Source organism: Ursus americanus, chromosome 18 (assembly GCF_024610735.1).
Source record: "Ursus americanus isolate L20-20 chromosome 18, mUrsAme1.1.p, whole genome shotgun sequence".
Classification (NCBI taxonomy): domain Eukaryota; kingdom Metazoa; phylum Chordata; class Mammalia; order Carnivora; family Ursidae; genus Ursus; species Ursus americanus.
Window position 1 is genome coordinate 2003807 of NC_142144.1, and position 12331 is coordinate 2016137.

A 12331-nucleotide genomic window follows, 5' to 3' on the forward strand; every position below is an offset into this window, starting at 1 on the left:
GAGAGAAGATATTTGCAAATGATAGACCTGGTAAGGAGTTGACATGCAAAATGAGCTTAACAACTCAACAACAACAACAAAAAAAATCCCATTAATAAATGGGCAGAGGTCCTGAAGAGACATTTTTCCAAAGAAGACATACAGATGGCCAACATAAAAGTAAAAAGATACTCAACATCACTCATCATCAGGAAATGCAAATCAAAATCACAATGAGATACCACCTCACCACCCCTGTCAGAATGGCTAAAAGCAAAAACACGAGAAACAGCAAATGTTGACGAGGATGTGGAGAGAAAGGAATCCTCATGTGCTATTGGTAGGAATGCAAACTGGTGCAGCCACTGTGGAAAATAGTATGGAAGGTCTTCAAAAAATTAAAAATAGAAAGATCATATGATCCAGTAGTTCCACTACTAGGTATTTACCCAAAGACAATGAAAATGCTAATTCAAAAAGATATCTGCACCCCTATGTTTGTTGCAGTATTGTTTACAATAGCCAGGACATGGAAGCAACTTGAGTGTCCGTTGACAGATGAATGGATAAAGAAGATGTGATATAGATGATGGAATATTGCTTGGCCATAAAAAAGAATGAGATCTTGCCATTTGCAACAACATGGCTGGATCTAGACAGTATTATGTCAAGTGAGGTAAGTCAGGCAGAGAAAGACAAATACTGTATGATTTCATTTATATGTGGAATCTAAAAAAACCAAACCAACCAAACAAACAAACAAAAAGCAGAAACAGAACCATAAACACAGAGAACACACTAGTGGTTGCCAAAGGAGGGAGGATACGCAAAATAGGTGAAGGGGAGTGGGAGGTCCAGACTTCCAGTTATGGAATGAATAAGTCACGGGGATGACAGGTATAGCCCCAGGGAACACAGTGATATTGCAGTAGTATGTATGGTGACATATGGTGACAACACAGCATAACATGTAGAGATGCCGAATCCCTATGTTGTACACCTGAACCTAATGGAACATTGTGGATGAGCTGTGCTTCAAAGACAAAACAAACAAAAGCAAACCATTGGGGTTCTGGCACACAGCCCAGTAGAATGGATGAAAAGTCTCTGAACAGACCCAAACCCACATGAGAATCAGGAATGAGGGAAACTCAGTAGTTAATAAACGGTCTTGGGAGAATGGGGTGGGCATTTGGAAAATACAGTTTGAGTCCTGACTCATGAATTAAAACAAATGAATTCCTGATGGAGCAAAGGATTGAACAATGAAAACAATGAAACAATGAAAATTCAGGAATTCAATATCAGAATATAAGAGGTCTTTTTATTTTTTATTTTTTTATTTTTTTAAAAGATTTTATTTATTTATTTGACAGAGACAGAGACAGCCAGCGAGAGAGGGAACACAAGCAGGGGGAGTGGGAGAGGAAGAAGCAGGCTCATAGCAGAGGAGCCTGATGTGGGGCTCGATCCCATAACGCCGGGATCATGCCCTGAGCCGAAGGCAGACGCTTAACCGCTGTGCCACCCAGGCGCCCCAAGAGGCCTTTTTAAAGATGATCAAAACCCTGCAACAGTGATCAGAAGCTACAAAAGGAAATACTGGCAAGTCTAACCACGCACAGGAAACACATTGAAATGACACCACAAGCCAAGTAAGAAGAGAAATGATGAACTGAGGAAAATTATTTTTAACTGATAGCACAAATAATACCTAATTTCCCTAATATATAAAGAGCTCCCGCAGATCAATAAATACCAAGAATTCAATAGACAAAGATACAACTTGATCCTTCTCAGAAAAGTATTTTCAATTGACTAAAAATGAGAACAAAATATATTAAAATATGTGGATGCAGCAGTTTGAAGGGAATTTGTGACATTGGCGCTTATATTAGGCCACATAAACATACTCAATTGAAAAATCTAAGCTTGCCGCTTAAGTAACTAGGAGAACAACTTGAAATCAATGTAAGCAAGAGAGAAATAATGTAATAGCAAAAGGCAATGACATAGAAAACAGAAAGCCTACAGAGAAAATTAATCAAAAACAGTTTAGAGGGATGCCTGGGTGGCTTAGTCGGCTAAGCATCTGCCTTCTGCTCAGGTCATGATCCTAGGGTCCTGGATTGAGACCTGCATCAGGCTTCCTGCTCAGTGGGAGTTGGCTTGTCCCTCTGCCCCTCCCCCTGCTCATGCTCTTTCTCTCACTCTCTCTCCAATAAATATATAAAATCTTAAAAAAAAAAAAAAAGAAGAGGGGTGCCTGGGTGGCTCAGTTGGTTAAGAGTCTGCCTTCTGCTCTGGTCGTGATCTCAGGTCCTGGGATCGAGCCCCAAATCAGGCTCCCTGCTCAGCAGAGAGCCTGCTTCTCCCTCTGCCTGCTGCTCTGCCTACTGTGCTCGCTCTCTTTCTGTCAAATAAATATTTTTTAAAAAAAAGTTTTGATCTTTGAAAAGATCAGGAAAATGGGTAAACCTCTAGCTAAACTAATCAGGAAAACCCAGGCAGTTGACATATGTCACTATTAGGGATGAAGAATGCGACACCAGTACAGACCTTATGGAAACTAAAAGGATATTAAAAGGGGCACCTGGGTGGCTCAGTCGGTTAAGCGTCCAACTCTTGGTTTCGGCTCAGGTCATGATCTCAAGGTCGTGAGATTGAGTCCCTGCTTGAGATTCTCTCTCTCCCTCTCCCTCTGCCCCTCCCCATTCATGTGCTCTCTGCCCCCCCCCAAAGAATATTAAGAGAACATTTTGAATGACTTTATGGAAATAATTCTGATAACTTGGACAAAATGCATAAATTCCTGGAAAGATGCAAAGTATCAAAGGTTATTACAGAAGCAATGGGTAGCCAGAATCGGCCTAGATCTATTGCAGAAATTGAATTTGTGGATGAAAATCTCCCCCTCCCCCGCCAAAATCTGAAACCCCAGTTGGCCTCACTGTTAAATTCTATCCAACATTTAAGAAAGCAGGAGCACAGGGGCGCCTGGGTGGCACAGCGGTTAAGCGTCTGCCTTCGGCTCAGGGCGTGATCCTGGCGTTGTGGGATCGAGCCCCACATCAGGCTCCTCTGCTATGAGCCTGCTTCTTCCTCTCCCACTCCCCCTGCTTGTGCTCCCTCTCTCGCTGGCTGTCTCTATCTCTGTCAAATAAATAAATAAAATCTTAAAAAAAAAAAAAGAAAGAAAGAAAGCAGGAGCACAAATCTTGCAGAAACTCTTCCAGAAACCGCAAGCCGAGGGGTGACTCCCAATTCATGTTGTGAGACACGCACTACACTGATTCCAGCTGGCTATGTGCTATTTATTAAATAAGACTTACTTCTCCTTTGAATTGAAACGCCACCCCCATCGTTCACTAAATTTCAACACAAATTTCTTGCCACTCTATTTTGTTCCACTGATCTTTTGGTTTATTCCAGTGACAACGTGAATCCTTCCCCGTCCCTTCTCGTGACTGTGTGTGGTAGGAGGTTGGCTCCACTAGCCCCAGCCCCCTCCCTCCTTCCCTGGGGGCAGATCCTTTTAAAGGAGTCCTCCATCAGAGCCACTTCTCAAGTTCCATCTGCTTCGATTTGGACTCTCACTGATAAGAACACCAATATTGTCGCCAACACGAATGTCACCACTAGGCTGACGTTAAGATTTCTTTTTCCCTAGAATACAGTCCACTAAAGATCAAAGCGTGAGTAGGTGGGGCACTGTCACGGGCAGGACCCCAGGGTGGGCACAGGCAGCCCAGTGAACGGGGTGTGACCAGAGAGTGGGAGGCATCTGACCAAGATTTCTCAACGAGGCTGCTCCACTGTCTACGTTCCCTCATATTGGAACTGACCACGCTTCACGATGGACTGATGGCCATGGGGTGTTAACACATGTCACTGGCAAAAAAATAAGTTAAAAAGTTGACACTTTTTTCTCTGATGGTCAGTTTTATGGAAGTTGGATTCATTTGTTTCTGCGTGTTTATCATTTTGTGGCTTGCTGCCTTTCAGTTTTCATTTTATTTTTAAAAGATTTAATGTATTTATTTATCTGAGAGAGAGAGAGAGTACACGAGAGAGAGAGAGAGAGAGAGAGAGCGCACAAGCAAAGGGAGGAGCGGAGGGAGAGGGAGAAGCAGACTCCCTGCTGAGCAGGGATCCTGATACGGGACCTGATCCCAGGACCCTGGGAAGACGCTTAACTGACTGAACCACCCAGGAGCCCCTCAGTTTTTCTTTTCATTTACATCTAAAATATATAAGACATGAACTGGTCCAAATTTAAAATTGCATGAAAATCTGTGCCCGTGAATTTCTCTGCCTGCACACCCCCTCCCGCCGTAGACGACTGGCTCGCTGACGTCCGCCCGTCCTTCCTGCCTGTCTTCTTCCCCGTTCCTGCACGTCTGCTTATTTCCATTCTTTCTGACCCCAAAGTTAGCCCATGACAGCACATCTTGGAAACTGCCCGACATCCATTTAGAGAATTTACAGGAAGGAGATATAGCCGACGTCACCATCTACAGAGAATCAATCTTCCTCTTTCATTCTCTGAACAGAGTCCATTTGAAATTAGTTGAGATTCACACAGATGCTCTCCTGTTGGAATCCAGGGGCTACTATGCCATTCAGGGGCTTTTGCGTGGGTGTCCTGGCGGGAAAGGCGGGAGGTGGGTGGGTGTGTGCACCGTGTGGGGTCGTTGCCGCCCCCCACGGTCCCCCCATCAGGCAGGTGGAGCACGCTGTCCCTCCCTGAGAACAGTAGGGGACCAGGCGCCTACCCCCTGCGTGGTCATGGGGATGAAGGGACCGCCTGTATAGAAAGCGCGGGGAGCACTGTTCGTTATGGCTTCTCCGCTGTGCTGTCTGTCAGGTGTAAGGGAACGTGAAGGGGTTGCCTGCCCCCCGGGGCCTGGCACTGCTCACTCCTGACCACCTGTTCCTAAAGGACCTGTCTGCTTCCTCCTGATGCTGGTGGCGAGGCTGGGGGCGGGGGGGAGGGGCTCTGCACCTGTGTGTCCGTCTGCCTTGGTAAGGGACCTGTCTACTTATTCTCTAGTCTTCTTGGGTTTGTTTGGGATGCTTACATTTGCTGTGAAAATCATCCATTTGGGGTTTTTAAGTCTATTAGGTTAGAGCCAAACAGCTGAATCCCTTATGATGCTTTTAATTAAATTTCTCTCCATCTGTGGTCATCGATAGTTCTGGAAATTTCATCTTCGTGTTTTTTTCCTAGCTGTTTCTGATAGGTAAGCTAAGCCCGTCCAGCCTCACCCCTGCCCTCACCCTGGGGGCACAGGCACCTTATTTTCCTTATTTTAATGTGCTTTTTTAACCTGGATTGATTGTACATTCATTTATTTTAGATTTCTCCAGCTAACTAATTTAAGGGCTCTGACTTTTCCTCCTAGCTCATTGATTCTGCGATTTCCCAGATGTTTTACAAATTTTGCATGAGTGGATTCTCCTGTTTCGTGGGTGAGAAGCCTGAGGAAATCTCCCCCCAGGAGCTGGTCCTGCCAGGAGCCCCCCGAAAGTGCCAGCAAAGCCCAAGGCCCCGTGTCCTGCAGGCCCCCCAACAACACACTTCACAGAGGGGAGGTCACGCGGCTTTATTTAGAGTCCTCGGAGAGCAGGCTCCCAGCCCGAGCACACAGACCCAGGAAGGAGGAAGGACCCGGTCGCCGCTGGCTTCTTCTTCCAAAGGACAAGGAAACTTCTGCCTTGGGGGGGAGGGGGTTGGGGGGCAGGGCCTGGTTTCTCCTGTGGGGGAGGGGAGCAATGGGGTTTTGCAGGTCACTAAAACAGACAAAGGCAGAGCAGCACACTGTTGGGGGAGAGGGGACGGGGGAGGGGGGTGTGGTGAGGACACCTCCCCTTAATCATGTGGCCCCTGGCCCTCACATTGTCAGTTTTCTCTGCTACCCAGCGATCACCAACCCCCTCCCCATCCTGTTTCCCCTCCACCTCCCTCAAATGACAACATGACCCCAAAAGAAATCACGGGGTCCCCCAGTAGGGCATATGCTTGGACCTAAGTGGTTCTAGGACAGAGCCAGGCACTTGACTGGCATTGGCAGCCTGGCCCCCATGGTCACCAGGAGGGACACCAGGCCCCTGTCATTCCCGCAGAGGGACCAGGGCCCAATGGAGGGGAGCTGGGTGTCCCCTGGGATGCCCCCACCCGTGCATGTGCCCAGGACGTGGGGGCAGGGCTGGTACGTTACCCCAGGAGGCGGTCAGGCAGGAGCTCACCTAGACGCGGCACTGCTCTGCGGGGGGAGGGAGAGACGTGGGGGGGTCACAAGTGACCAGGACAGTCCAGGGCCCAGAGGGGTGTGGCAGAGGGGGTGGGGCTGGAGGACCCTGACTCAGGGGCTCTGCACCTCCCACCCCCCATCCTGGAGGGCCTGGGGAATGGGGGCCGCCGTGGGAGGCAGCTGGGCCCAGTGCTCGTGGCCGTCTGGTGGGTGAGCCGCGTGCGGCGGGAAAGCAGGGACGTGGGATGTGGCGGTCTCACCTTCCACCTGTGTCGGGTTGAAGAAGAGCCGGATGTGCATGGGCAGCGTCTTGAGGGCTCTGTCGAATTTCTCCATGACCTCGTTGTCGACCTTCAGGGTCCTGGCTGGGGGGGGGGAGCAGTGGGTCAGTCCCCGGGCTCCGGGGTCCCTGTCTCCTCCGCTTCCTCCCGGACCGTGCGTGGACAGGAGGAGAGGGCCCCGCAGCCTAGGCTTCGGGGCTCAGCCAGCATAGCTGACGTGCTGAGCAGGAGTGTATGGAACCCCTGGGAGAGCTTCATTCAGGCCACCCGGCAGTGTCTGCCCCAGTGCTGCCGGCTTCTACTGGCTTGCAGGTCATTAAGAACATTCCCGCCAGTAAAGCTTCTAATTAGTACTAATTGTAGCACTGAGTCCAGCCCCTTGTCCCGGCAACCATCCTCCTGGGCCCTTTCTCCCCGAGTCCTGCTGCAGTGTGAGTGGACTCAGCCACCCCTGGGGAAGAACTTGCCACCCGCAGGCCCTCGGGCCAATAGAGGCTGGCACTGCCCGCTCCCTGGGAGCCCAAGGCGCCGGCCCGTGGTGCGTAGCCACCTTCCCCCTCAGGGCGGCCTCGCACAGCGTCGGGGCCTACCCAGGTACTGGCACACCAGGCTCTGCTCGGGGGCGTCCGTGTTCTCCATGCAGAAGAACAGGTAGTTCTCGTAGTCCGTGTCGAGCACAAAGACCTCGTTCTCCTCCAGATCTGGGAGACAAGAGAAGGGCCCAAGGGAAGGTGGAGTCCTGTCCAGCAGGTGTGCTGCTGGGCGCTCCTACCATTACCTGCACCCCTGTCCTGCAGCCCCCACGGGGCGGCACCAGGTGCAGGCGTGGCCGGCGGCAGCAGGAGAGGAAGGGAGAGGAGAGGCAGAGCGGCGGAGCGCGAAGCCTGTTGGAAGGAAAGAGGCCAGGTGTGCAGCTGGCCCGGTGGCTGGGGACAAAGCGGTGGCTGCAGAGGGCAGACGGGGGCGGCAGGGAGGGGCTGGAGCTAAGGGCGGGTGAAGGGAGGCAGGACGAGCACGGGAAGGAGAGGGCCAGGGAGGAAAGGGGCAGATGACCCAGGCCCTGGAGAGTGACGGGTGCTGGAGAGGAGAAGGAGGGTCAGGGTGGCCCAGAGCACGTCTTCCACGTGAGGAACAATTTGCTGGGGCAACACCCACAAGAAATTTCTGTGCACTCTTTGTTTCAATTATACCACTAAGTTCTCCGTTTGTGTTTTTATAATTCACAACCCCCCCCCCCGAACATTGCAATTTGTGACAGAGAATGCAGTCGTAGAGGAAGGTGCCCTGTGACCCCTCACGCAGCACAGTCCGGGGGCCCACCGTAAGGCATGAGTCACTGCCGTCCAGAGAGAGCAGGACGCAGCCCTTGCTCCGCGGGAGCCTGAAGAGGCTCCCGGAACAATCGAGGGGGAGGAAACTCTCCTGTCGGGCTGTGTGACCGCCCCGGAGAGGCTCGTGGCCCAGGGCTTGGGCAGAGCACTCCCCGTGTCAGGGCCAGGCAGCCCTGAGCGCTGTCCCACCTCACCCTCCCACTGGCAAGGACGGCAGCCTCCCAGGCCAGCTGTGGCCGGGTGAGCAGCTCAGAGCCAGCCCTCGGGGCCGGGGACACTTACAGTTGATGTTGAACTTGGCTGCACACTCAGTTTTCTCTGCAAAGACCTTCTTCTCGACACACCTGTTGTCTTCCCTGAAAGGTGGTGACAGCATAAGGGGGGCGACACTGAACTTGAGTTGTCCTTGCTATGGTTCCTCGTAGCAGACAGGGCTCCCGGCAAGACCTGCCCAGGCCCCCAGGGCCCCAGCCCCACAGCTGACCAGCCGGCCTCCACACAGTCCCCTCTGTGCACTGACTTGGGGCATTGGGGCAGCCCTGTGTGGTCGGCCTGCTGGCCCAGAGCCCGGGGCGGGGGCTCCGAGGGCACCGGGAAGCACCCACAGGGAGCCGGCTCCCATCGGGACCCTGCCCTGCCCACCCACCTGCCCGCCCACCTGCCCATCCAGGAGCCAGGCCCTCGCCGGCCCCCAGTCTGGGGGCTGAACACCCACCATTTGCTCAGAATGATCTCCAGGTTGTCCTCGGGGGTGGGTCTCAGCTCCTGGACGTACACTCTCAGAGGGGCATTCTCGGCGTCCAGGAGGGAGATGTCGCTGGCGGCCATGGCCATGGAGTGCCACATCCCAGCCACCTGGGGAGGGGGCCTTGAGCTGCCATCGGGGGCGGCAAGGGGCCCCGGCCCCACGGGGGGCTCTCCCTCCCACCCTGGCCGGGGGCCGAGTCTAACTGGGGTGGCCGTCTGTGAGCTCTGGATGACCCTCGGCCATCGACCGGACACTGGGCTGCACGATTTCCACACTTGAAATAACACGCCTGTGTTACCCAGGTGGGTCTGACGTGCACATCACACGAGTTCCCTAGAACCTCCTGGATCTTGGGAAACCAAGTGACAAGCCGCCCTGAAGACAGCCAGGTGGGGGCTTCCCGACATCATGGGGTCCGCTCGTGCTCGTGTAGCTGAGCTCCCGCTGCCCCGCACCCCTGCAGCTCACCCCCCACCCCAGCCGTCCTCCCACCTTCTGGAGGTCCATGTTCTGCACGGTCTGGGAGACGTCGATGCCCTGAATGCCACACGTGAGGGCCAGGCCCAGGGCCAGCAGGAGGCACTTCATGGCTGCGGCTGTGGTTGTGCTGAGCTCCCGGGAGTGACGAAGGCCGGGCAGCGGGCTCGGGCCCTTATATAGGGGCCGGGGGCCTGCAAGCCAGCACCGTCCAGGCCCCCCGGCCATGCGGTTCCCTGAATCCCCCGTGGCTCATCCCCAGAGCCTCAGGGGGCTTCCTCCACCAGGACAATAGGAGGCCTTCTTCCTCTAAGTGGGAGCGGGAAGGTCCCTGTGTCCCCGGGGCCTGGACGGTTCCTGGCAGGCCCCAGAGGGGAGGGTCCGGGGCCGGGTGGGTGCTGGCTGGCCGCTGGCCTCGGGAACACTTCCCCTGAGGAAGCGGAGCCCCGCTTCCTCTGCGCTCCCCAGCTCTGTGCCATTTGGCAGCAGGGACCCAGGCAGCACCCCTGTTGGGAAACTGGGGTCACCATGGTGAGTCCAAACGACCTTGATGACTTCACCCAGGAATGACCTCTTACATCGCCGTCTCTTTTGTGTTCCCAGAGTGTCTCCGTCGTTGTGGACCGCACGGAGCTTTGTGTAGTGAGATTACGACTGGCCCCCCTTTCCCGCTGCTGCCTCCCACTCAGCTATGGGGAAAGGAGATTCAAATGCAGGTAGGATCCTGTTCACCGTCTCTGTGAACCAAAAGGGATGAACCTTGACGGAGCCCGTTATTTAGGAATAACGTTCGTTGAAATCTCCCAGAGAACTTTTCAGACCCACTGAGCAGGGACGGACCCACCACGCTTGGGTGGAATATTTTTTGAAAATTGTTTGTTGTGGGAACATACACATGATGGAACGCTCACCGTCTTGACCGCTTGTAAGTGCACCGCCCGGGGGCGTCAGCGCGTTCACACTGCCGTGCACTGTCCCTCCATCCGTCCCCAGAACGTGGGCACCTTCCCACCCTGGCTCCGTCCCATGAAGCCCCGTTCCCAGCCCCCGGCACCCCACTCCCCCTCCCCGTGTCTGCGGATCCGACTCCTCTGGGGCCTCCTGGGAGTGGATCCTTCAGGATTGGCCCTGATGGGTGCGTAGGGGGAGGGGACTTGGGTGGGGGAGGGGCTGTCCTGGGACAGCCTCATATTTTCCAGGAGAAATGTCAAGGTGTCACTGTCCCGCTGGGTGTCAGCTTTGGGAACCTCTGCAGTGGCCAGCGTCACCACCCCCCACAGCCGTAGAGTGGCCCCTGAGGAGCCTGGCGTTGGCTGCAGAAGGATGGAGTGGGCTCCCCGGTCTCGAGCTGGTGGCTGGCGGGTGGCGTCCCGTGGGGGTGTTTACCAAGTGCTCACTAGAACACAGAAACCCGCACAGACAACCCTGTGGATGTTCGCCCAACAGAGAGCTCCCGGGTTGAGCCCTGGTTCCAACCAGGAATGACAGTAAGTGAGGGGAGCAAGTCCATGCTCGTTACCAATGAGATCTGTCCGGTTTGTCCCTTTGCTCTCCACAAGCTCCGGGAAGATTCCCAGGGCCTCTGGCCTCTCACCAAGGGTGCGGGCCAGATGGTGAAGTTGGGTCTGGGGAGTCAAGGCAGGCCACCAGCACACATTGGGGCCCTCTCTTGGTCCAGGGCCTCTGGACTGTCCCCAGGGGCACACCCAGGGCTGGGGCGTCCCCCATCCAGACATCCTGAGAGGGAGGCCAGCAGGGGAGCTCGTGAAATGCTGCCTAAAGCCAGGGGCAGGGAGGTGACGAGAGGACTCCTGGGAGGGGTGCGTGCCGCACTGAGGGTCTGCGGTCACTATGTGGGTACCTAGTGGGGGTCTCTCTGCTGTGTCTCCCTGCTCCAGCCCAGGCCCTAACTAGCGTGGGACTCGTGGGCACAGAGCCTGGATCAGGGCTGAGGGTGTGTACAGGGAGTGTCGGTGCTGGTGAGCCATGGGCAGGGGCTGCTGACAGGACGGGGGCCGTGGAGGTGGTCCACGGTGCCTTCTGGAGTGGAAGCACTGGGGAACTTTGGGGGAATTTTTTTTTTTAAGATTTTATTTATTTGAGAGCAAGAGAGAGCACGAGCGGGGTGGGGGAGGAGGGGCAGAGGGAGAAGCAGTCTCCTCGCTGAGCTGGGAGCCTGACGCAGGACTCGATCCCAGGACCCTGAGATCATGACCTGAGCTGAAGACAGACGCTTCACACACGAGCCACCCATGTGCCCCAACTTTGGGAGACATTTAAAAACAATTTTTTCTGAGCGTCATTGTCTCAAAATCAAGATGCAGCTCTGATGGGGCTACGGGTCTGATGAGCTCTCCAGCAGGGGTCCTCAACCTGGGCAGGTGGACATTTGGGAGTGAAGGCCACCCTGCGCTCTGCAGGCTGCTGAGGGACGTCCCTGGCCCCCACACCTGCCTCCCTCACCATGACAGCATCAGGTGTCTCTGGACATGGCCCAGTGTCCCTGGGGCCCTGTGCAGACTCCCTAGGCTGGGCCAGCCACACCAGTGGCCAGCTGCAGGAGGAAAGGGCAGAGGGTCACAGAAGTGGGGGGCTGGGTGCGCCCTGAGTGGACATGGCGCTGGGCAGCAGGAACGGTTACTGGAGATCGGTGGACAAAATGCCCACAGGCGGGGCTCGGAGCAGCGGGGCTGGGGACTGGCAGGAGACCGGCACCCCCGCGGTCTGTGCCCGGGTTCCAGCTCTCGGCTGGCCCCATGGACTCCGACAGTGCTGGACTCTCCGATGGGCATCGCCGGCTGTAAGTAGGTTCTGTGCGTCCTGTTCCTGGAGTGCGTGATGGGAGAAGCTTCCCTGCCAGGAAGCTGCTGACGATTCTGTGCCTCCCAGCTGCAGGTGACACGAGGATCAGGACTACACCCCCATCTGCTTAGGGAGAGAATGTGTGTGGGCCACTGACCGGAGTGGAAGGTGCAGGGGAAACCCTTCGTCCAGGGGCAGTTTGCCTGTGTATCCGACGGGCTTCCTGGAGCATGAGCAGTGGGCGTGTCCCCCCAACACAAGCCCAGACCCTCCCCCCTCCCCCCTCAGGGTGCACCTCGTCCCAGGACGGCCCTCCCCTCCACCTGCTCCCATCCACACCGTTCAACCCTGCCTGCCCGGCCCCTGGAGCCCTGCCCCGGAGTCCAGGCCCTGCAGCCAGGGGGTGGCCACAGTGCTGCATGGGATCGAGTGGTCAGGAGCTTTGTCCGGGCAGGAAGA

At 55.1% G+C, this 12331-nt stretch overlaps 1 protein-coding gene across 1 annotated transcript; it reads right to left on the bottom strand.

Moving 5' to 3' along the window:
• Positions 1-6228: 6228 nt before the first annotated feature.
• LOC123802791 (beta-lactoglobulin-1-like) lies at positions 6229-9184 on the bottom strand. Its single transcript, XM_045813682.2, has 6 exons — positions 9086-9184; positions 8561-8700; positions 8128-8201; positions 7105-7215; positions 6494-6598; positions 6229-6245 (listed from the first exon to the last, which is right to left on the bottom strand). The coding sequence occupies exons 1-6, from the start codon at positions 9179-9181 to the stop codon at positions 6229-6231; spliced, it is 543 nt and encodes a 180-aa protein (XP_045669638.1). The 5' UTR covers positions 9182-9184.
• Positions 9185-12331: the final 3147 nt, after the last annotated feature.

Bases quoted from the DNA above. Each gene is read 5' to 3' on its own strand.
- LOC123802791 (XM_045813682.2), bottom strand. From the start codon at position 9,181: ATGAAGTGCCTCCTGCTGGCCCTGGGCCTGGCCCTCACGTGTGGCATT. The intron at 8,202-8,560 runs GTGGGTGTTCAG...ACCACCTTTCAG, and splicing joins GAGATCATTCTGAGCAAATG to GGAAGACAACAGGTGTGTCG. The intron at 7,216-8,127 runs GTAAGTGTCCCC...CTTGTCTCCCAG, and splicing joins AGCCAAGTTCAACATCAACT to ATCTGGAGGAGAACGAGGTC.